The sequence below is a fragment of the Panthera tigris genome, chromosome B4 (genome assembly GCF_018350195.1).
Source record: "Panthera tigris isolate Pti1 chromosome B4, P.tigris_Pti1_mat1.1, whole genome shotgun sequence".
NCBI lineage: Eukaryota > Metazoa > Chordata > Mammalia > Carnivora > Felidae > Panthera > Panthera tigris.
This window is the reverse complement of record NC_056666.1, coordinates 66,766,471-66,792,948: the sequence shown is the minus strand read 5'-3', so window position 1 is coordinate 66,792,948 and position 26,478 is coordinate 66,766,471. Positions and strand designations below refer to the sequence as shown.

General features: G+C 37.2%; 1 protein-coding gene across 1 annotated transcript in view; it reads left to right on the top strand.

Annotated features, from left to right (window-relative positions):
- Positions 1-26,478, top strand: part of SLC2A13 (solute carrier family 2 member 13) — a 381,960-nt gene that overhangs the window by 289,729 nt on the left and 65,753 nt on the right. The window contains exon 7 of the mRNA XM_007090808.3: positions 7,205-7,330. Within this exon, the coding sequence (XP_007090870.2) occupies positions 7,205-7,330 (126 nt within the window). The remainder of the gene's footprint in view (positions 1-7,204; positions 7,331-26,478) is intronic.

The window sequence follows — 26,478 nt, the reverse complement described above, 5'->3', positions numbered from 1 at the left end:
GCGAGAGGCATTTTAAGACCAAACACTGTTCTTAATGCTCCATCTCATTGGGCTTAATGACACATACTTAAAAACAAATGGACCATTCTCTAGAGGGCTGAGTTCACACTTGACTTCACAGAGTAGAAACTAAAAATGTTCTGAATTAACCCAAATCAATTTTTTAAAGATTTGCTGAGGAGAGAGGAAAGGGCACCTTTGGTTGAGACCCTGGCGCCATATGAAACATGTAAACACTTGATTAAATGAAAATAAGCCATCCTTTCTCTCCTTTAGACACTAAGCTTTTATCCTGCTCTTTTTTTTTTTTTTTACTTTAATTGGAAACATTTTAAAGTTTCAGAACCAGTTTTGTTCTAAATAAGTGAACACTTATTTTTCTCCCTTTCTAAAAACGTCAGAGATTGCAAGCGTAAATCTTTCTTCTCTTCAACTATCAAGTAATGAACTGTTTGGTTCCAATTGTAATTATTATCTAGATTATATATTTTCCCATGTGTTGTTGGAATGTCTAATATGCTCTGCATTCAGTTCCCCTAGCAGTTTCTAGAAGAAGAACATCATTGGCCATCGTATAACTTCCCCAGGTGAAAGTATCCACAGCCAAGAACAATAGCATGAATTCTAGGCACGTTTATTTACCACACATTGTCTCCAAATATCATAATGTCCTATTAAGAAATTTTGCAGGATGTGATTTAAAAGAGGGCCCTCTCGGCACCTGTTGGGATGAGCACTGGGTGTTGTATGGAAACCAATTTGACAATAAATTTCATATTAAAAAAATAAAAAAATAAAATAAAAGAGGGCCCTCTCTTACTGTGGCTCTTTAGGCTTCAAGGAAATTAGCCCTTCTAGCTGGTGTTTCTGAAAGTGAGTTATCAAATTTACTAACCAATTTCATTTGGGTTGTGGCCTGAATGTTTGCAAATGTCAGCTTTAGCCTCTGGCAGTTTAAAAGCCGAGCTCAGCTTAAGGTATCCTCTAGCAATTAGGTTTACCTTCTTTTTATTTCATTCTCATCATGACTCAGATATTCACTTCACTCCACCCACCCCTCCCCAAATTATTCTCCATAAATGGCCAGAACAGGCTAATGAACCTACAGTAATGCCTTGATTTATAGAGTTGTCATGCTGATTTATTCAATATACATGTATTGAGGAACCAGCCTACAATGGGGTGTAGCAGATAAGAGTTGATAATAACATGGTCTTTTTTCCCTTGGGATACAGTCTTCACAGTCTATTTGTAAACCAGTCGGTAAAGAACATTGGAGTTCTATGATGGAGATGTGCACAGTGCACGGAAGTGGGCCATCTCTTCATCAACTGTACTACATATTGATTTGTAAAATAGTGTGTATCAGTAGGGAGGAATCCCCATTTTGTTTAATTCATTTGGCAATTCCTTTTATAAAGCACAGTCCTTTTGCAAATACCTTCTTAGTTCATTTCTCTTGTAAATCTAGAGCATCTTTTTTTTTAATTTTTTTTTAACATTTATTTATTTTTGAGACAGAGAGAGACAGAGCATGAACAGGGGAGGGGCAGAGAGAGAGGGAGACACAGAATCTGAAACAGGCCCCAGGCTCTGAGTAGTCAGCACAGAGCCTGATGCGGGGCTCGAACTCACGGACCGCCAGATGATGACCTGAGCCGAAGTCAGCCGCTTAACCGACCAAGCCACCCAGGCGCCCCTAGAGCATCTTAAAGTAGGGCACACTTATAATTCTTGTCCTTGAAATCAGCATGCAAGAGTAAATATTTGTTAGATGTCACAGCATTGTGATCTGTTTTAAACTGTTAAAGTTTGTGTGAATTAAGAGTTAGCATATATGTATTTCATTTTCTTTCATGTAGAATCTTGCAGCTGGGTAGTTTCTTAGAGATCATATGCTCTTGAGATGGAAAACTTGAAGTCCAGAATTTAGGACTCACTCCAGTCCACAGTGTGAAAGAAGATAAGTGGGGCCTAATTTGCCAGTTTGCTTTTCACACAAAAATGTTTTCATCTGTGTTTAGAGTATTCTTAGGAGCATGGATCTAGCACCAATATATTTAAGTTCTCAGCTTTTATATGTATAAAACATGACGTAAATTCATCAGGTCATGTTCAAGAAAGCCTTACAGAATAAATTGTGAATTAAAAAATAGATGTTATTCTCTTTTCATGCCATTTGTTAGAGCCACAGTTATGATACATGCTCTCTAAAAGGTCAATTAGCAGATTCCTCAGGATATTTAAAGTTTCGTGTCACCTTCTAAATGTCATGTTAAAGATAGAAATATTGTTACATTTGGGAGAATTTTTTGCCATAAAATAGCCTATATGATGAAAAAAATGCAGGTCAAGAATGAGGGAGTGGTAGGGAATTTTATCTTGCTTCTGGAAGCCTGAGTGTCTCTAAGTCCAGATGACTGTCTGTCGTGGCAAGGAAATGGAATACTGTTTAATATTTGGCCTCTTTTCCCTGATTGACCCACATGAACCAGTATGGAGGACAAGTATGGAGAGTAGAGAGGACAGCTTCTCGAGTTTTTCTCAACAAGGGAAGGGCTGCACATTAACTGTGGTGTATTCTAGAAGAGGTTGGAAAGTAGAAAGAGAAGAAAATAACCAATGGAACAGGGTGTTCATGCTGGTGAAGAGATCGAGATGAAAAGCCCTGGTGGAGGGATGACCTTTTGCAGAGCCTGGAAGAAAAGAGGTGAAGATAGACCTGGCTGCCGAGATCTTTGTTATGTCTGGATTTAAAGCTGAGAATGTTCCTGTCTCATCCCGTCAGTTTTCACTTCAAGCCAGGCAAGGCCATCTTCTAAGAGATGTGGGGGGTGTGGGGGGGATAGGTTTGGGGTCAGGAGAGTTGGTGTTTGGGGCATCAGTTGTGGAAGTGGGGAAAGGCACTGACTGACAGGTAAAAGTTCCCTGGTAGCAGTGAGGATCCAGCTGTGGTTGGCTGAATACTATGAATGTGTACTTTTATCAGTGTGCCTGGATGTGTTAATTCTCCATCAGTATGGAACAACCTAGATATAGAAGGAAAAGAACAAAGACGGCTGGAAAGTGCCAAACATTAAAGTGTATAGAGCGATGTATAGAAGGACCAAAATACAAAGATTTGGAGGGTCTGGTGAGAGTGGCAACAAGATTCACCATGAAAGTTTTGACAGATGGGAACAAAAAGCCATGGAGTGAGTGAAAGATCAGAAAGAAGGGAGTGTAGAAGGTCTCTGAGGTAGCAAAGCAGTTGTCTTAGAGTAAGAAAGTGAGATCTTTAAGGAAAGGAATGAGAAATATGCATGTGGGGTCAGAGTATGTGTTCCAGATCAGGGATCAGCAAACTTCCTATAAAGGGTCAGATAGTAAATATTTGTGGCTTTGCAGGCCACATGGATTCTTGGCTCTGCTGTTGAAGCTTTAGAGCCATCATAGACAGTAAGCAAACAAATGGGCATGGCTGTGTTCTAGTAAAACTTTATTTGCAAAAACAGGTGGTGGTAGTGGTCTCATTTGTCTCAAGGACTGTAGTTTGCTGACCTCTAGATTATGACAATTTCCAGTATGTGGGCAGAGTTAAGTAGAAGTGCATACTGTTAGAAAACAGGGGGCTAAGGTGCTTCAAGATTAGTTTATTGACTACAAACCATCCAGATTGAACAGACATTTAGAGAAAACTCCACTACCAACAGAATATACACTCCTTAAGTGCACAAGGAACGTTCTCCAGGATAGATCACATGCCAGGCCAGAAAACAAGCCTCAATAAATTTTAAAAATATGAAATCATACTGAGTATATTTTCCATTAGCATTGGAGTGAAATTGGAGGGGTGCATGAGTGGCTCAGTCGGTTGAGCATCCAACTTTGGCTCAGGTCATGATCTCACAGTTCGTGGGTTTGAGCCCCATGTCAGGTTCTGTGCTAACAGCCCAGAGCCTGGAGCCGGCCTCAGATTTTGTGTCTCCCTCTCTCTCTACCCCTTCCCTACTTACAGTCTGTCTCAAAAATAAACATTAAAACAATTTTAAAAGAAATTAGAAATCACTAACAGAAAGAAATTTGGGGAATTCACCAAGATGTGAAAATTAAATAATACTTCTTAATCTGGTGGGTCAAAGAAGTCACAAGGGACATTAGAAAATTCTTTGAAATGAATGAAAATGAAGACCAAACATACCAAATATGGGATGCAGTGTTCAGAATGAAATTCATAGCTATAACTTCCTACATTAAGAAAGAAGAAAGCTGTCAAATCAAAAAGCTAATCTTCCATCTTAAGACAGTAGACGTGTAAGAAAAAGGAACAGTAATCAAAAGGGTCTGAAATGGGCTAAGGAGATGGAATAGAAATAAAGCCCAGATAGAGGAGAAAAACAATTTCTCTGTAATGGCAGCAGAGGGAAAGTAGGATGGTTTCTGTGTTTGCTGTAAGTGTATAAAGTTCCCATCTTTACCATTTTCATCTGTTTTCTTTGTGAAGCTGGATATGAAGTGACAAAAAGGCATAGAGCTTTGAAGATTTGAAGAATACTCCTTGTGTCGTATGGTTGAAAAAGTCCTTGTATGGATGGAATTGACTAGAGGGAATTATTAAGAATGTCAGGCCATTGAGGATCCTTTTGAGGCTGGCAGCAGTGTATTAGAGAGGAACTACTGATCTACCCTGTTGTGTGATGCCCTCAGCTGCACTTGAGTATACTGGGGAAAGCACAGAAAAGGCAAATGTTCGCACTCATATATGGCCAGGATTTTTCCTTGTCAGCGGAGATAGAAAGATATGGGCAGGGAAATTTAGGATGTTGCTTAGCCAGGCGAGATGGAAAGATAAATGGGCAGGGAAAATTAGGATGGTCAATAAGCTAGAGAAGGATGGACCTAAAAGTAAAAAGCTAATGAATAGGGAGCAAGTAGAGGGGTCAATTAACTGGAGATCACATAGGCAAACCAGCTCAAGGGTAGGGAATCTGTTTTGTTTACTAATGTGCCTCAGCCCTCAGAATAGTGGCTGGCACATAAGTGGAAAATACTTGTACTGAATGAATCACCATGGCAGAGCGAGAATCATTTATCAGCAAGCTGGAAGAACAGTAGGTTGTGGTCAGGGTCAGAAGCTTGAATGGTGAGTCAGATGGAGGAGGTAAAGTGTCATGAATGAACATCTTCTATGTCTGACATGCACATGTAATAAGTTTTTGGTAACTGTTAACCTTTATCATTACTTTCTTTGGCCTGTTACAGGAATTATGTTTAAAGAAATAAAGTAGAGTCATTTCTCTACAATTGGATGAGTTGACCTTTCCCAAATAACTATCATTTAAAGCCATTGGAACAATCAGGGTTGTTAGATTCTACTTTACCTGGGTGGAATCAACCAACCAAATACTAGTAGGAATTACCATCCTTTCGTAATCAGCCTTCTAGCTATGAAGGCCAGAAGCCCAGAGTACTTCGAATGCTACCTGTTGTTCTGTTTAGTCTATCACAAGTGTGGACACTTTTATATTTATAGTGCTGCATCACCTTCCTAAAGTTATGTTGACCTTTCAGTGGGCTTTGAAAGGCCTTTTTTTTCCTTGCTTTTAGTACTGGCATAGCTGACTTTCATGAGTTTTTGCTTTATTGCATTTCGCAGAATATTGTGTTTTTTACAAATTGAAGTTTTGTGGCAACCCCACATTAAGCAGGTCTGTCGGCACTATTTTTCCAGCAGCATTTGCTCCCTTTGTATTTGTCGCATTTTGGTAATTCTCAAGATATTTCAAACTTTTTCATCAGTATCCTAGAACCAAATCTTCAGTACTTCCAAGCTATGCCTGAAGGAGTCTGAAATCTCATTTAAAATTAGGGATGGCTGTTTGCAAACTGAAAAGTTTACAGAAGGAGGCTGAAATGATAATCTTGTTTTTAAACAATGCTGTTGTTTTTCCATTTAGCTTAATTAGTCAAAGAAGTATTTTGATTTTGAGAATTCACATCTTTTCTGAATAACTTGCCGTAGTTCTTACCCGGCACCCAGTAGTATAATTACTCATACACGGTAAAAAAGTCTGTACTGACTGATCTTTAATTGTAAAATAAGCAGTCCTCTTAAATGCTCTTCTCTCTACTTCTTTGCCTAGTAAATTTCTTTTATGATCTACCTCAAATATCTCCTCTCACATTATCTCCAGTGCTTAACAGACAAATGAACAGGATTCAGTCCTTAGAGTCATTCACACTAATTTCTATTACACTGCCATTATTTATTTGTCTATCTGTTCCTGTCCTTGCCTTTTATTTACCAAGGAGCAGGGACTTTGTTTTATTCATCTGAGTGTCTCCAGTGCCTGTGTGTGCCTGCCACGCAGGACATACTCCAGAATTGTCTGGCAAACGAGTTTGACAGCAAGAAAACACATTTACAAGTACTTTGCAGACTTGGGTTGGAAAATCTTCCCCTCTAAAGGATTTTGCCTCTTTAGGATTTTCTGCAGTTAGGATACTGCTGTTAGGTGAGCAGTGATTAATTGATTATGGCTCAGTGATGCAACCAGTAGATGTAATTAACTTAGAGAAAAGTTAGCCTTTTATTCCTATACCAGCTTATTTTAAGTTAAGCATAACACACACTTGATATTCAGTGTAGGTTTGTTAAAAGTACAGACATCTACCAAGACATTAACAAGGGACCATTATTCGTGTGGTGTTTTTTAAACTTTTTCCTTTATATTGTTTTCACTCTTTTTATTTTCTATTTCAGTATATATATTGGGAAATATATTTTCCATTTTTAAAAGATATGGTACATAATAGAGACGAGAAATAAATGCTTTGGTACATTTTGGAACCAATCAGCTGGGTCAAATTGGGCCAGTCCATGATGCTTTGGCAACAAATTTCAGTGGCTTAGAAAAGCAAAAGTTTATTTCCTGAGGGACAGTTGGAGTTCTTTTACACCCAGTGTCTCAGATCCAAGCTTCCTCCACCTCTAAGTGGCTTCCAAAGTTGTTGCAGCCAGGGGAGGGACAGATGGAGGAGACTTGCCAGCTCTCACGAGCCTCAGCACACGTCACTTTGCCGTGGCTAAGACGAGTCACATGGCCCCAAGCTTCCTGCAAAGTACAGTCAAAAATTTAGAAGAATACCAATTGTCTCTAACATGCTATTTGTCACATTTTGGTAATTCTCACAGTATTTCAAGCTTTTTCATTTTATTTTACAGTTACTGTAATGAATGTATGTTGGATCCAGACTGTGGTTTTTGCTACAAGATGAACAGATCAACTGTCATTGACTCTTCCTGTGTTCCAGTTAATAAAGCATCTACAAATGAGGCAGCATGGGGCAGGTATGTCATTTATTATATACCATAAGAACATGAAATAAGCTTTCAGAATGAAACCTTTTTATTACTATATTCCCTATGCTATACATTTCATCTTTGTGACTTATTTATTTTATAACTGGAAGTTTATACCTTTTAATCCCTTTCACATTTCATTCATCCCCTCCAACCAAACTCCCCTCAGGCAACCACCAGTTTGTTCTCTGTATTTAAGAGTCTGTATTTTTGTTAGTTTTTTTCATTTGTTTGGTTTTTAGATTCTACATATAAATGAAATCAAATGGTATTTGTGTTTCTTCATCTGACTTACTTCACCTAGTCTGATTCCCACGAGGGCCACTCCTGTTGTTACAGATGCAAGATCTCATTTTTTTTCAATATTTGAGTAATATGCCATTGTGTATATATGCCACATCTTCATCCATTAACCTGTTGTTGGACACTTGGGTTGCTTTCATATCTAAACTATTGTAAATAGTGCTGCAGTAAACATAGGGGCGCATATATCTTTTGAAATTTGTGTTTTTATTTTCTCCGGGTAAATACCTCATAGAGGAATAACTGGATCACATGGTAGTTCTATTTTTAATTTTTTGAGGAAACTCCATGTTTTTCATAGTGGGCCGCGCCAATTTGCATTCCCACCAACAGTGCACGAAGGTTCCCTTTTCTCCACATCTTTGTGAACACTTGTTAGATCTTGTCTTTTTGATTCTAGCCAATCTGACAGGTGTGAGGTGCTATCTCATTGTGTTTTGATTTCATTCCCCTGATGATTATTGACGTCGAGCATCTTTTCATGTGTCTCTTGGTCATCTGTATGTCTTCTCTGGAAAAATGTCTGTTTTGAAATTGTGCCCATTTTTTTTTTACATCAGATTGGTTTTTGAGTATTGAGTTTTATAAATTCTTTATATATCTTGGATGTTAACCCCTTTATCAGATATATATCACTTGTAGATATCTGCTCCCATTCACTAGGTTGGCTTTTTGTTTTGTCGGTGGTTTCCTTTGCTATGCAAAAGCTTTTATCTCAGGGATGCAAGTGTGGCTTAATACTCATAAACCATTCATTGTGATATATCACATTAAAAAGAGGAAGGACAAAAACCATATGATTATTTCAGTAGATGTGGAAAAAGCATTTGACAAAATATGTTTGTTCATGATAAAAAAAAAACTTTACACAAAGTGGGTTTAGAAGGAGCATACCTCAAACTAATAAAGTCCATATATGAAAAACCCAGAGCTGACATCATACTCAGTGGTGGAAAACTGAAAGCTTCTCCTCTAAATTCAGGAACAAGACAAAAATGTCCACTCTCACCACTTTTACTCAACACAGTACTAGAAATCCAAATTAAAGTAATCAGACGAGAAAAAGAAAAGGCATCCAACTTGGTAAGGAAGAAAACTGACACTATTTGCAGATGACATGATACTATAAAGATTCCACCAAGTAACTATTAAAACTGAAAAATGAATTCAGTAAAGTTGTAGGATGTAAAATTGATATGCATTTTTATACCCTAATAACAAAGCAGCAGAAAAAGAAGAAAACAATTCTATATTCAGTCGCCCCCAAAGAACAAAAGCCTCAAAATAAATTTTACCAAGCAGATGAAAGACCCGTACTCCGAAAACTGAGAGACAATGGTGAAAGAAATCAAAGATGGCATAGACAAAATAGAAAGTTATACCATGCTCATGGATTGAAAGAATTAATATCATTAAAATGTCTATACTACCCAAAGCAATCTGTAGATTCATTGCAATCCCTATCAAAATACCAATTGCATTTTTCACAGAACTGGAACAAATAATCCTAAAATTTGTATGGAATGAAAAAAGACTTCAAATAGTCAAAGAAATCTTTAGAAAAAAGAACATAGCTGGAGGTATCACAATCCCAGATTTCGACAAACCTGGTCCTGGCACAAAAATACACAGATAGATCATTGGAACAGAACAGAAAGTCTGGAAATAAATCCACGTTTTTCTGGTCAATTAATCTATGACAAAGGAGGCAGGAATATACAATGGGGTTAGAGTCTCTTCAACAAATAGTGTTGGGAAAGCTTGAAAGCTGTATGCAAAAGAATGAAACTGGATCACTTTCATACTCCATACACAAAAATAAACTTATAATGGATTAGACATCTCCTAAATGTGAGACCTAAAATCATAAAATTCCTAGAAGAAAACATAGGCAGTAATCTGATATGAGCCTTAGCACTATTTATGGCTATGTCTCCTCAGGCAAGGGATACAAGCAAAAATAAACTATTGGGAGTACACTAAAATAATAAGATTTTACCCAGCAAAGGAATAGGTCTTATTTTTGTTGTTGTTGTTGTTTATTTATTTATTTTTATTTTATTTATTTATTTATTTTGAGAAGAGAGAGAGCATGAGCAAGGGAGGGGCAGAGAGAAAGGGAGAGAGAGAATTCCAAGCAAGCTCTGTGCTGTCGGCACAGAAACATATGCAGGGCTGGATCTCATGAACTGTGACATCATGACCTAAACCAAAATCAAGAGTTGGATGCTCAACCAACTGAACCTTCTGGGCACCCAGGAACAATTCTTACTTGTATTTATTTTTATTTTTTAACAGACTTTTTTCTTTTTTTTAGTTTTATGTATTTGTTTTGAGAGAGAGAGAGTGAGTGACTGAGAGGTAGAGAGAGAAGGAGACAGGGGATGGGGGGCAGGGGAGGGGAGGGGAATCCCAAGCAGGCTCTGCACTGACAACACAGAGCCCAATGTGGGCCTTGAACTCACAAACCGCTGAGATCAAGACCAGAGCCAGAGTCAGATGCTTAACCAACTGAGGCAAGTCTTATTTTTTAAACTTACAGAATGTGTATGTTTATAATCAGTGACTTCAATGACTGCAGTTCTTTTAAACTAGTCTTTTAAACAATCTTTTAAACTGATTTTCATAACAGTATTACTTTCCAGTGTATACTGGTGAAAGAAGGGCATGAAACACTGCAGTTGTATGTTACACAAACTTAAAGTAGAAAGCACTCAAGCCTAGACTCCAGGAAATCCGGATTCCAGACCCCACTCTGTCCTAAGCTGTAGGAGTTTGTCTCTTGAGACAAATGTTCCTACATATTACAAGGCGATTTCTCCCACTGCACGTTGTTTAACTGCACCAGTAATTTTCAAACTCTGAAACTTAAGTAAAAGAGAATTTTGAAGTCAACATAAATATCACTTTAAATTCTTTCATGGAACTGCTGTTTTCTTTGAGTACTTTCCTGGAGTTTAGTGAAATTAAGCAATGTAATGATAAAAGTTGGCAGTCATTGGCATGTAATCAGTCTAGAAAGCTATAAACCTTTCTCTTTTTGACAGATTACATTGTGGTAGGCACATAAATGAAATATTTGTATAGAACAAATATTCCCCACATTTATGAACTAATACATATATCTATGCATGCAGAAAATATGTAAATATTCTTTGATATGGCTTTAACTTCTTATATGTTCTAAATTCCCATAAAAAGAATAATATGCTCTTTTCCTGTCTGCCTCATAGAACTGAAGAAGGCAATGAAATCTGTAAAGTACTTGTAGCTCCTCAAAGCTGTAAAGTATAATGTATCATTATTAATCATAATGCTGTTGTCATTAATCATTTTATTAGGGAATTACTTCAAAGAAGAAGTAAATTATACAGTATTTGACTCAAAATCCAGACCACATTTTAAATATACTAATTACAAATAAATATGTAAAAGAAATGCAATTATTACTTAAAATCAGAGCTTGAAAAGAGCTTCTTTTAAAAATACCCAGTGTATAATTTTCATCAGCCAAGCTTCATTAGTGAGTTAATTGATTAAATATTTCTGGATGTAATACTTCACAGTTTTAACCCTTATGATTCTTTTTTCAATAGACAAAAACAAAGTTTGCTTGTCTAAAATTATGAATATGTCATGAAATTTATCTATGTCATTTCCTGTACTTTGCAGAATTAACTTTAAAACATATTAGAAATGTATACTAATGATAAAGGAGCACTAAAATTAGGCATTTCTCCTGTCCTCAGTAGAAGGTCTTGAGATCAGAGGCCTCAAAAGAGTAGTTTTGTTCTCACTATTTGCACATAACAGATTGTTTCTTAATAGAAATGTATATTATTTCTTTTATGTTAACTTATTCTTACGTGTTATTTATATATTTAGACCATTATTCCTTGATTGCACTCACTACTAGAGAAAAGCAAGGCACAGATTATACGTAGGGAAAAATACAAATAGTTAAACAGTGTGTACAGAGAACTTTTAGGTTTGTAGAATATTCTTAGAATGATCTCAAACTCTCTGCCACTCTCTGCCACTCCCCTTCAAAAAAAAGAACAGGCTTTCTCACTCTTCTCTGTGTTGAGTGACAGGCCTCTTCTAGCTTAGCCACTGTGATTGGCTGCTTCAATCTGTGCTAGGAAAAAGTCAGTTACCTTGAAAAATTCCTGCAACATATTTTCCATTTATAGGTAAATGACATTCATTATATTTTTGTTGGTTGATATCTTTTATACAGTGCTTTGGGGTAGAATTCTCAGGGCAAAGTCTACCATTGTCTTGTATTTGCATCCGAGATATACTGCTTATAGATATTTTGGGGTCAAGAATTGGGGAAATTCAGAGCCGTATATCCCGATCTCTAACTGTAGCTATTTCCTGAACAGACACCAGCTGGAATAGTAATACCACTCATGATGGAGATAGTATGATGATTTTGGTGAACTCAGAATTGTCTCAAAATAACAAAAACCATTTGCCTATATAATCAACTATAATAAGCTGTAGGGGTGCCTGGGTAGCTCAGTTGGTTAAGTGTCCGACTCTCAGATTCGGCTCAGGTCGTGATCTCATGGTTCATGAGTTCGAGTCCCACATCAGGCTCTGCACTGATGGCACTGAGCCTGCTTGAGATTGTCTCTCTCCTAATTTCTCTGCCCCTCCCTGGCTTGTGCTTTCTCTCTCTCTCTCTCTCTCTCTCTCTCTCTCTCAAAATAAATAACTTAAAAAAATTAGTTGGAAATAAAACTTTAAGTCAGCTGGCATGCTTTTCTAATATCTATGTTGTTAAATTTCAATAGAAAGTTTTTATTTAATTACTTGTCTAAAGAAGATACATAATTGGCCAATAGGCACATAAAAAACTGCTCAACATCACTAATCATTAAGACAATGCAAATCAAAACTATAATAGATACTATTTTATACCCATTAGGGTGGCCACTATCAAAAACATTGTTGTGGAGGATGTGGAGAAATTGGAAACTGGTACACTGTTGATGGAAATGTAAATTGGTCCAGCCACTATGGAAAACAGTGCAGTGGTTTCACGAAATTTTAAAAAAGAGAATTATATATCATCTGACAATTCCATTTATGAATATACATCGAAATGAATTGAAGGAAAGGTCCTAAAGAAATATATGAAGCCTATGTTCATGGAAGAATTATTCATAAAAGCCAAAGATGGAAGCAATGCAAGTGACAGGTGACAGATGCATGGAAAAAGAAAATGTGGCCTATACATTCAATGATGTATCATTCACTTAAGGAAATTATGGCACATAGTACAACATGGATGAATCTTGAAGTCATAAGATAAGTGAAATGAGCCAGTCACAAAAATACATATGGCTCCACTAATATGTGGTACCCAGAGTAGTCAACAGAAAGAAGAATGGTCATTGGCACAGGCAGGGGGAAGTGGTGAATAGTGTGTTGTCGTTTAATGGGTGTGGGCTTTCAGTTTTGCAAAATGAAAGGGGTTTTGGAGATTGCTTCATACATCAAGATGAATATACTTAACACTACTAAACCGTACCATTTAAAATGGTTACAATTTGGAGCACGTGCATGGCTTAGTTGGTTAAGTGTCCGACTTTGGCTCAGGTCATGATCTCACAGTTCGTGAGTTCAAGCCCCTTATCAGGCTCTGTGCTGACAGCTCGGAGCCTGGAGCCTGCTTCTCTGTCCCTCCCTGCTCGTACTCTGCCTCTCCCTCAAAATAAATAAATGCTAAAAAAATTTTAATAAATGAATAAATAAAATGGTTAAAATTTTAAATGGCAAATTAAGATGCTAAGTTTTTGGGGCATCTGGGTGGCTCAGTCGGTTAAGCATCCGACTTCCACTTGGGTCATGATCTCGCGGTTACTGAGTTCGAACCCCTTATCAGGCTGTATGCTGACAGCTCGGAGCCTGGAGCCTGCTTCAGATTCTGTGTCCCCCGTCCTCTATCCCTCCCCCGCTCATGCTCTGTCTCTTTCTCTCCCAAAAATAAATAAACATTAAAAAATTTTTTTAAATGCTAAGTTTTATGTTAATGTGTATTTTACCACAATTAAAAATAAAAAAGTAAAACCCATAAAAAATTATTTAGCATACTTCTAGAAAATACACTGAATTGATGGAAAACATTCTCACCCTATCATCCCTTACACTGCCATATGCATCCCCTACACATGCAAGTACAAGTTTCATGCACAGGTGAATTTGAGGGAGATCCCCAGGTGCCACAAATAAGAGCAAGAGCAGCAAGCCACAGGGAAATCCGGGAGCCCAGGGAATATCAGAAGGGAAGCAAACCTTGAGAGTGAGAGGCCAGCATTTTAGCTGCTGAGAGAGATGGAGCCCCAGGCTTTGTCTGTGGAGCTATGCAGTGCCATACAGGCTCTGAAATAGGGACAAGAAAATGTGTCAGGCTGGGCTGGGCTGGGTAAGCTGTAAACTTCTCTGCTGTAGGACCTTGATTAGAAATAGTGTCACACAGGAGAAAGGAAAGCCAGGAGCCATTACTATGAGGAAATACAGGTTCTCACGTCACAGTGCCTATCCGTAGAGCCACCTCAGAAATAAACATGCAGTGGTCAGAACCCAGGACTTCCATGGAAGGCAACTCAGTAAATGTGAGAGGGCCATCAGAAGTTACAAACTACATCAATTAATGAGGAAAAGAAGCCAAGTATGACAGAACGGAGAATCAATACCTAAAGAAGCTTGCATTACAAAAAAGATATGAAATTTTAAAATCTGTTTGAAGAAATAAAGGAAATAGTATAATTTTGTCAATTATACTGACAGTTGCACGCTTGATGTGTGCAGTGTATGTATATGTGCATGTATATGTGTATACACATATATAACAAATGTCATACTTATGCAAATTTTGCTAAAAATAAAAATAAATCTTGGAAAGCTAAAATTCTAGATAAATAACATAGAATGGGGTATGGGAACTTTTAGAAAAAAAATCCACGTACATTCCTTTGTTTGCAGAAGGAAATGGAGATTATAATTAAGGTTTTCAGCTTGTTAATTTTAAGTGTCAAAAATGTGAGTGTAGTCTCTTAAAAATATGTACTAGTGGGGGGGAAAATAAAATCAAGCAAACTACTAAGATAAGAAAAGAGGAAAAACTATAGTTAAGGGAAATCACCAAAAAAATCAAAATTAAATGTAAATGCAATGGTTATTATAATAAAAATAAACCAATTAAACAACCTATGAAAGGCAAATATTCTCATACTGGATTTTTTTTAATGTAATGCTATTTACAAGAGATAATCTTAGAAAGGTTGGAAATATAGTGAAAAAAATTAGGTGTTAGTCAAGAAGACACAAAAAATACAGATTAGAGAATTTGGAAAACTAACTAATAAACTTAATGTAACAGAAATAATGAACCTCATATAAAGAAAATTTTATCATTTTCAAGCAAACATTGAATACTTAAAAAGAGTTACCATAAAAGAATAGGGGCATCTGGGTTGCTCAGTCAGTTAAGAGCCCAACTTTGGCTCAGGTCATGATCTCACAGTTAGTGAGTTGGAGCCCCACATCAGGTTCTGTGCTGACAGCTCAGAGCCTGGAGCCTGTTTTCAATTCTGTGTCTTCCTCTCTCTCTGCCCTCCCCCACTCATGCTGTCCCTCCCTCTCCCCGCCTCCCTCTCTCTCTCTCTCTCTCTCTCTCTCTCTCTCTCTCAAAAATAAATGAACATTTAAAAATTTTTGAAAAAAGTATAAGTTTAATGAGTTTGTATAAATACATATATGGTCTAATAAATTTCTAAGTAAATTCAGATAATTGGTATGTAAAATATATTTTCTGAACAAAGTGCTCTAATACTGCAATGCAACATAAATATATTTATTGCCCTTTCTGCTTTTCTTCAGAAACTTTAGGAAAATGATATTAAAATCAATTAATTGGTTAAGAAGAAATCATAGTGGAAAACAGGACATTAAAAGTAATAAATGAAAAAATCCACAAGAAGTTAGAACTTGAATAGAAAATTAGCATGTAGAGTAAGCAGAGATGGAAAATAAGAGAAAGAAAATAACAGAACGCAGAAAAATACTAGAAAGGATCAAAAAACAAAAGTTGGTTCTTAGAGAAGACTAATATAATGGAGACATCTCTGGCATTACTGGTAGAGGAGAGGGAAGGCACAGAGAAGCGATACTTAGAATGAATAAAAAAGGTATATAACAACAGATAATAAAAATGTAAAAATCATGTGCAGTGCATTTGAAATAATGTGCAGTGCATTTGAAAACAGATAAACTGGACAGCTTTCTAGGAAAAAATACAACTTTCCAAAACCAAATCAACATCTCTGTGAAGTGTAATTTTCATTCCCATTAAACAGATGAAGACAGTGGAACTTAGACGGTCTCAGTGACTTTCTCAAAATCAAAAGCCAGCCAGTAAGTCCACCACTTTTAGGGGAGCAAAAATGGGTAGTAGGAAAATACACATTTTAGAGTCAGGTAGATTCTAATTTCAGCCTTTATCATTTACCTCGTAAGTGGCACCCGGCCAGTCTGGGCTGCTCTGAGCCCTATTTCTCATCTATACAATGGGAATAATACACTTGCTGTGTTGAACAATATGGCTTTTATAACGATCAAGTAAGAGTCTATCTGAAGACATTTTTAAATGTAGCAGTAACCTGTGCAACTGTTAGTAGTAAGTATCCTGTACTAATTTTTTTTCTTAGATTCTTAGATTCAATAACACTTTTTCTAAATTAGAATAAACACTTCCTAACAGGTAAGTACATTAAAATGCTTTCTATTTATTTCTGCATCTCTTCATCCACCTCCCTATCTCCTGGCTCTCTATATACACAGAACCATAAATAATCTCTTCTGGAACTTCAGACATCCTGACTCTTTAAAAGTATTGCTAATGAGGCATACTTAATGTGCTGATTCAGTATTTGTTTCCTATAATACAACATTTTCGCTCTGTAATTAGCACACTAAAATAGCTAGATAGAGCCCCTATTTGGCAGTTCATTGTTCTAACTCACACTGAATGCCTGGTTTATTGTATTCATTCAGCAGAGATACTTTTCTCAAAGCTGCACTCTGATACAACACCCAGACTTATTTTCCCAGCATCCACCCCACTCCCACATGGAAGTCTCGTCAACTGAAACCCTTGCTATTACCCTAATAGCCACTGTGATTTCCTACCTCTATGCCTTTCCTCAGGCTGTGCTTTCTGCCTAGAATTGACCCTCCTTCTCCCTCTTTTTGATCTCTGCCTAACTTCTAACCATTATATTTTGCCCAGATCAGATGTCATTTTTTTCCTTGCAGTCTCTCTGATTAGCCCCAGGAAACAATGCTTGTTATATCCTCTGCTTGGTCTCCAGCACTCCTCTGTTAACTTACATGATAATTATACTGTCTTATATGTTAGTGATTTGGGTTTGGATATAGCTTCACTTCTAGATTATAAATTCCAATGTCTGTATCCTGCTCTGTTTTTAATCCCTTGGTGCCTTGTACATTCAGGCATTCGACAGTAACTGTTCACTGACAGAATGGAAAAGGCTGCCATCACTGGAAAATAGATAAGGGTTTCAAAGTACTGCAGTTCCAAATGAAAGGCTATGGTGTTCCAACTGTAGTGAAATCTTCTACATTCATACTTATTTCCAGGAAAGAGAATCTCTGAAGGAAAAACGAGTGATGCTATTTTAATGAACAGTATTAAAGGTTTACCTGGTAGTAATTAAAACACTAAAAAAGTTTAAAAAATAAAACTCCACCACTTGCTTCAGGGATGCATCCTCTATATTGCATGTCGTCACACTACATGAAAAATAATTTTTAAAAATTATTGGAAGAAATATTCAGCACGCTTCCTCCGGATAGTCACTGGTATGCAGGGGAAGCAGTGTATCTATGTGAGAGTATAGGATCAAGTGGTATTAGGAAGCCAGGCCAAATAGCCAAAAACAGGATTTTCCCTTCATCGCCTCTTTTTTTTTTTTTTTTAATTTTTAAAGGAACATATGGGTACCTTTAAAGATACATATAAAGGTACTATTTTGCATTTATAAAGAGAAATTTATTTTATAATTAATAAACTATATCAGTATCAATATATTCATGTAGAAGATTGATGTTTTTATTAGTTATTAATATTAAGAATTTAAAATCCTCAGGTTGTGCTTCTAAATCAATGATTGTACAGTTCACAATTAATTTTTGCTAGCATACACTAAGCGAAGTAGAGGGAGAATCTAATATAGAATATTTTAATCCATTTTACTTTTTAAATTACACTTTTCTTCATGTCTTTGCTTAAATAGACATCAGTATGCTAGATACTGCCTTTAAGATCTGTAACTCTACACTATGTATTTGTAAGTTCCATCTATCCATAAGTAATTCACAGGCCTCTGGATTCTTCTTTTTTCAAGCCCAGAAACTTAGCCTATCTTGGATTTAGTGACCTTACTACACAGAATGTTGCTATTTAGGTTGCAAAGTATACAATCAGAAAAGAAAAACATTTCTGAATAGTTTATCTCCCTCTTCCATGTTAATTTATCCAATTTCTTTTTTTTTATTTTTTTTAATGGTTTTATTTTTGAAAGAGAGAGAGAGAGTGACAGAACGCAAGCTGGAAGGGGCAAAGAGAGAGGGAGATACAGAATCTGAAGCAGGCTTCAGACTCTGAGCTGTTAGCACAGAGCTCAGGCCAACCTCGAACTCGTGAACCGCAAGATCATGACCTGAGTTGAAGTCAGACACTCAACCGACTGAGTCACCCAGGCGCCCCTAATTTATCCAGTTTCTTAGTTGACATTTAATTGTAATGATAAGCACATTTTAACAGTTTTATCCAAGTAGTTATACTTACAATGTATTTGACTACACTTCATCTTAGGCCAAAACTTTACATTTCTAGTCCAGTCCTTGTTCTGTTTATGTTTTTAGTATTATCTTCAGTTCATACTTCATTTGTAAAGGAGTCTGACAGTTATTTCTCACTAAAAAAAGACTAAAGAAGACTGTGAGACTCAAGGCCAAGAACTGAATTGCACGTGCTTGGTAAATATAAAATACCACTGGCAGGTCTCGGTTCAGCAAATAATGGTGCATTTAAGCAGAAGATGTGCTGCTGCAGAGATGAAGTCTGGGGAGGTTGGGATTTGCCAAAAAGCAGGGTCAGGGAACAGTGGGAACAAGAGGAAGAAAAATGCATGGCTGGAGCTGATACTGGATGTGTGAGTGTGAATTCAACTGTTAGCCTTATTTAGGAATTTTAATTTGATATTTATAGGTATGTTTTATAGCTGTGGAAAGCATACTGGCAATTGTTTTAGGTAAATGACTTTATGTCATACCTGAATGTGGATACGAAATGTTATCACATAGTGAGAGAGAGTTCTTTTCCAAATATTCTGAATAAATTAAGAAGAAAATCGGTTGGCACTAGTGTGATTTTAATGCTTGGCAGGAAACATTATCTAACTAGAAATTAATAGCATTGTGGTTTTTTTTTTACATAACTATCTTCTATTCTTGGCAAGTGTGGTGGATTGTATTATTGTTCAGAATATCTGCTGCACTAGCTAGGGAAGGATTAGATTTTTCGGGCCCTTTAAGTCTTATCCACATGACTTGCTCTGGCCAAAGAAGTGAGAGTGGAACCAATCCATGCCACATTTTTTTTTTTAAGATAGAGAAGGAAAGAGAGATGGTGGGGAGGGGCAGAGAGAGAGAGGGAGAGGGAGAGTCCTAGGCAGGCTCCCTTCTCCTCGTGGAGCCTACATGGGGCTCAGTCCCACAACCCTGGGATCATGACCTAAGCCGAAATCAAGAGTTGCATACTCAACCAACCGACTGAGTCACCCAGGCACCCCCAATCCATGCCACTTCTAAACTGAAATTTTAAGAGCAAGAATTTCTCATGTCCTCTTTTTCTTCTGCAGTATAGTTGGCAATGTCCCAGAAGGGGACTATGCCTTAGTAGGTGTTCCATTAGTTTTGGTCACAGAGTAGAGAAAATGTGGAGTGGAAGTGTAACTGACCTCAGATGGACCTGTCTGTAGCATACAACATTTTAGCCCCAATTATGGCACTGGGATTTGGGGCTCTTTTCTTACCTCCGTATAACTTCTCTTGTGACTGAGAAAGCCGGATCAGCTGTACATCACAGTGGAAGAGGCATAAATTTTTTTATATAAGTTTTAAAAGGAAGCTCATTTCCACACAAAAAAAAAAAAACTGTTAAATAACAGTACAGGAAAACAATAAATATGGGAAACAATCACAAGGGGATTACAAATGCCTTCAGTTTGGGGAATACTTCTATAGGGGTAGAGGGTTGGTAAGGTTCTTAAGGAGGGACTAATGTAAATGGCTTTGGGTTTAAAAGATAAAATCCTGATAGAAAGGGAAGGAAGAATTTTAAAGAACAGGTGGAAGGAGGGTAAGGCTTTAATATAAGGGGTGTGGAAGGATGGTATCTGCATTTTAAAATGTATTATATATTTTAATAAAGACATTTAACAGATTATACATGTTGCTATGATACAGAAAGAAGAACAGCATTTGAAATCCAAATACTTTCAGAAAGTTTCCTGCCAGAGAGCACATGTGAACTAAAATCCAGGTTTTCAAGTACTGTGGTCCTTCCTACACTCATGATTTCAGCAGTGGCTTTAAAAGAAATCAACAGAATTATTTTTCCACTTCTAAATCTGGGCTTGCAACACATACCATTTGTACAGCCATGTCATAGCATTTGGAATTCGCATAGACATTCATGAAGCAGCACCCTTTGGAATTCCCGCTGCTGCAAAACAGTGCCAGAGGGGCACCTATAAATTGTCAGAGCACAGTCCTCTGTACTGGGATTTTTAGGAAGAGTTCTCTGTAACGCCCTTCACTATATTATCACTTGTCCTCTCCTATGAGAAGCGCTGTCTTGTTTTATCTAAGAATATTATTTTTAATTTTTTTTTATTTGAGAAAGAGCACATGCAAGCGGGGGAGAGGGGCGGAGACAGAGAAAGTCTCCTAAGCAGGCTCCACACTCAGCGCAGAACCGGACATGGGGCTCAGTCCCACAACCCTAGGATCATGACCTGAGTCGAAATCAAGAGTCAGATGCTTAACCGACTTAGCCACCCAGGAGCCCCAAAGAGTATTGTTTTTAAAATAAAGAGTTCCCAGTGTTAGCCAGCTTTACTTTCAATTTCAGAGGTGCATGTGTCCTGGAACCCTCTGAAAAATAAAACAGCTAAAAATTTATTTTAACTTTTGTTGTTTATTTGATGTGTGAGTTTTGGGGTAAAGGTTGGATATAGACCTGCATGAAAAAAAACTCGTAACTATTAATATTCTTGTGTTTAATTATTGGTATGTTGAATTTTATAACAATTCAAATTCGGTCCACATTTGTATGGCCTCTAGGTGGAACTACAGAGAGGCTTTTTGTGCATTCATTTTATAATATTAATATTTGATATTGTGCTACATGCTATTAGAAATGTATTAAAAATACACAGAGGTTACCTCAAGGTTTATAATCCAGGACAGATAGATAGCAACTTTTAAACAAGTTTACTTTAAAGTTACTGTAAAGAAACTAATGTTTCTTTTACAAATACATAAAGAAAAATATTTACCAAGTATATACTGCTTAGGGTCAATCACATTTAAGGAGAGAAGGTTTATGAAAATGAGTTGTAGAATCTGCAACATTTAAAACTCAATCCTGGCTTTTAGGAATCTCAGATAATGGAAAGCTTGAGGAATAAAAGTTTGTGGCAAACTGTAGGGCAGAGTATTTCACATACAAAATATAGACTGTAGATATTTACAAAATTATGTGTTCCTTCCTTAGAAAATATTTTTAAATAGTGTGGATTCCCCTCTCTCACAATGGCTTACTTGAACTGCCCGTGACATAACTGAGGAAAAAGTATCCAAACTATAAATTCACTTATAAATCATTAATTTATGAGCTTTTAAAGCTCATGAAAATGCATTAACATTTTTAGTTTTATTGAGGTATGAATAACAAAAATGGTATATATTTAGGGTGTACAACATGATTTTTTTAGGTGTCTAACATTTAATATATGTATACATTGTGCATTTAATATATGTATACATTGTGCACCATCAAGTTAACACATCCAGCACCTCACACAGGTACTGTATGTATGTGGTGAGAATATTCAAGATTTACTCTCTTAGAAAATGTCAAGTATTCATTACAGCATTATTAACTATAAGCACCATGCTGTACATTCCATCCCAGAATTTATTCATCTCGTAACTGAAAGTTTGTGCCCTTTGATCAGACTCGCATTTCCCCACCTCTCAGCCCCTGGCAACTACCATTCATTCTACTTTCTGGTTCTGTGAGCTTGACTGTTTTAGATTCCACATATAAGTGGATCACATGGTATTTGTCTTTCTGCATGTGATTTTTTTTAAGTTTATTTATTTTGAGAAAGAGAGAGAGAGACTGAGAGCATAAGTGGGGGAGGGGCAGAGAGAGAGGGAGACAGAATTGGAAGCAAGCCGCATACTGACGGTGCGGAGCCTGATGTGGGGCTCAAACTCCCCAACCACAAGATGATGACCTCAGCCAAAGTCAGACGCTTGACCGACTGAACCATCCAGGCACCCCTTTCTGCATCTGATTTATTTTACTCAGCATAATGACCTTCTGGTTCATCCATTTTGTCACAAATGGTAGGACTTCCTTCTTTTTATGTTTGAATAACACTGCATTGTGTACACATGTGTGCCTATTGACACACACGACATTTTTTTTATCCATCTATCTGTGGACACTTAGGTTGTTTCCGTATCTTGGCTCTTGTGACTAATGCTTCAATGAAGTTATTTTTCTTGACAAAAATTTCATCGGAAGCTAAAAAATGAGATTGATATGTGATTCATGGATACCCGTTACTCAAGCCATCAAAACTTCTGAAGCATCAGGGATGTGAAACTACTGTTCATGTAACTATAATGTTTTGTCTTCTGTGGGTGCAGACTGGCTGACTGGGAATGGAAAATCACATTTATTTTAATATTGAGCTTTTAGGAAGTTCTCGATTATGCAGACCTATTGTTATTTTTTAATTATCTGGCTTAGGAAGTAGGTGATCAGAATTCTCAGGAGAATCAAGGGATGTGAGGAAGGGGCAGAGCAAAGTAAAAAAAAAAAAATAATGTTTATTTTTGAGAGAGAGTGAGTGAGGGAGGAGCAGAGAGAGAGAGGGAAACAAGAATCCCAAGCAGGCTCCACTCTGTCAGTGCAGAGCCTGATGCAGGGCTTGAACTCACAAGTGAGATCATGACCTGAGCCGAAATCCAGAGTCCGCCACCCAGGTGCCCTGCAAAGTCAACGTTTTGTATGTCAGTAACATATGAAACTTTTCTACATCTGTGTGTTCAAACTGTAGTTATCATCTGGGAGAAAATGTGTATGAAACTTAACATCTACATTTATTCTGCACATTTAATTATTCAACGTTGACTGAACTGCTTATAATCTAAAATAGGATTGTAAAACTTGGTGTTTGTAAAAACTTGGAGGAGATCAACCAGAACAGATACATGCAAAAAAAGAATTCCAAAGGTGTCTACAAAGCAGAGAAATGCCCTTGCCCTGGGCAGTATTACACAGCTACATTTAGTAACACCAAAGTTAAACAAAGGATGCATTTGTCCAGAACATCTTCTTCCCTGTAATTGAGCTATTATTGTCAGTTCTTCATTGATTCATAAGATATCTGATACTTGGTAGCAGTGAACATTTTAGCAAATAGTTCTTGATCTGTTATTACAACTCTGCTCCTTTAATAGAAGTTAGGAAGTTACATAGAAATATTTCATGTCTCTTACAGTTAAAGCAGGAAACATATTTAGTAGTACTGCTGTTCAGTTAAGTCTGAGAACTTTAAAGTGATTACTTCTGTCTGCCCTAAGCCAGAAAGGAGGCAAGCTCTAGGGTACGACATGTGAATGTAAAGGAAGAAAGTTTTTTCTCTACACATCTTCGGTTCTGGGCTGGGTTCTAGAATAAGACATTTTAACAAGGGAAAACAGAAGCTTGTCAGCCTATGTGTATCATATATATGAGAGAAACTCAGGAACAAGTAACTCAAAGACATGACTTAGAATTCAGGTTTATGTAGCATCTTCAACAAAGAACAATAAATTATTAGAGAAGTGACAAGACAGAGGAAAGGACCTTGAGTCTCAAGAGGTGGTGAATTGTAGGAAGGCAAATATATGGGAAAGGAGTGGGAGATAAAAGCTAGTTTAGTAAAGTTGGTTGTATAGATGTCTCTGGTGCCATCTCCATGCTGATGGGGATCTAAAGTTGCTCTGTGATTAAGTTTTGTCCTTCCAGGTAGGGAAGGAGGGACACCTTTGTAAATTTATATCCTGCTTTTAGGCACATAGGGTGAGGGCAGAGAGCTTTCCCTGCATTTACTCCTCTTACTTGCCTTCAGCTCAGAATCTCAAAGGCATATTTTGGCGAGACATATTCCGGTTACCTTCATTTGGCACAACTGGGAAGAGAAGGGGGATCACACACCCAGGGATGTCACTTGGATCAGAGTGGTGACCCAAGGAACCTCTCCAGCAGAGTAGGAATGCAGTCAATTAAGAGGCATGGGTAGATGAATAAACAGACGGCAATTGTTATCACAAAGGTATCCAAATTGGAAAGGCAGAGAAGAAACTAGAGGAAAATAGAATTAAGATAAAATGAGACAAGCCTAGAGAAGTTCAAGGAACGTGTATCTTGAAGGCATCTCAGAAAACACTGTGAGAACATAATCAGCCTTCCCTGTAGTGAGTGTTCTTTGCAGATCTCTCTGGACTGGGCAAGGAACTGACTCTGAAGTAAATAGAATTACCCCAGGCGTATTGACAAAATCCTAATAAGACTGACAGCTTTGAGTTTTTCATATTGGTATCTATATACCCTGGAATATTTAATATATATAAAAAGCTGAAGATAAAATGGTGTATATAGTGTTAAATGTTACTATCTACTGTGTACAAATAACTCTTCTACTAATGTGTGTGCGGGGTGCTGTATCTGTGATTGATTAAACCCCTGAGCCGTCATCAGTTGCTTTCCTCAACTGGCTTCTATAAATATTTCATGTCCTGTAGTGCAACAGTTCCGTTCCAGGGAAGGCATTGTTTTCTGCATTAAGTGAGGAGCTAATTTATGCTTATAAATTATTGAATATTCTGTATCTGTGGAGCAGATGATCCACAACCAGAAGCTGGCAGAGCCCATCCTAAACGGAAAGAGGGATGGAGCTGACCATCCTGTCTGTGGCTTTACTTGTGACTGTAGCAGCCCTGTGACCTTGGCTAGCAACCTCCTCATCCCGCCCCAACACATACAGACACCACCTCCAGTATAAAAACATACAACCCCCTGATCGTGAGTTAGTATCATTCTTTAAAAAGAGACTTTCTGGCCCTCTGAATTTGTTCTGAGTACTCCAGAGATGTTCAAAGAACTTTGTTTTCCCAAATTTAGAGAACTCGTTTGTCTTATAGATCAAAGATTAGATGACATGTTCTGTGCGTGCTGCTGTTTTAAAACAAGAAGGATAAAGTCACTCACTACCTATATATTCTTTTATTATATTTTTTCCCTCAACACGTTTGTGGGTCTTGGCATTCTGAAATTGGGAATGAGCTAAACCATATCAGAATAATAATATGCTTGCCCCAAATATAATAAATGATCAAGCATACCTAGTATATTAGATATAAAACAAATTCAAAACACATGATCCTCTAAACATTTTTATTAAAGTCTTGTAAACTCTTAAAAATAGTAATATTCAGAATTCTGAACTCAATAGAGCATTGCTTTTCACCAGCTTAACCAACCCCTAGAGCTTTAGTAGAATAAAGGCAAATGGGTAGAAGTTCTGGCAGCTTAGCCCAGAGAGACCCATGAAAAGGCAGGTTTATTTGTTTTTTAATGTAGTACTTTTTAAATTTAGATGAATTTTCTTTTACATTCTAAAATAAAGCCATGGCAGTTTAATATTTCTGGACAGCCCTAGCCCATTATGTCTCATCTCCTCCTTCACCCTCTGAGCAAAGAAAAAAACATTTTTTTTAATTGAAGTATAATTAACATACACTTCTATTATTTTAGGTGTACAACATACAATTCTATACATTCCTCAGAACGCACCACAGTAAGTGTAACCACCATCTCCTAGCACTTAATGTTACTATATTCCTTATGCTGTATTTTTCACCTCTGTTACTTACTTTATTACAGCTGGAAGTTTATACCTCTTAATTGCCTTTATTTATTTCACACATCATGCCACCCACCTCCCTTCTGGCAACTACCGGTTTGTTCTCTGTACTTAAATGTCTGAGGTTTCCGATTTGTGTCTACATTAGTCTGTTTTTCTCCGTCCACCTGTTAGTGAAATCTTACGGTATTCATCTTTGACTGACTTATTTTACTTAGCATTATACTTTCTAAGTCCATATTGTCACAAATGACAAAACTTGTGTGTGTGGGTTTTTTTTATGGCTGAGTAATATTTCTTTGCGTGCGTGCGTGCGCACGCACACACACACACACACACATATCTTCTTTATCCATTCATCTATCAGTGGACACTTAGGTTGTTTCCATATATTACCTTTGTAAATAATGCTGCAGTAAGCATACGGGCGCATATATCTTTTTGCATTAGTGTTTTTGTCTTCTCTGGGTAAATGCACAGTAGTAGAATTGCTGTATCACATGGTATTTCCGCTTTTAATTTTTTGAG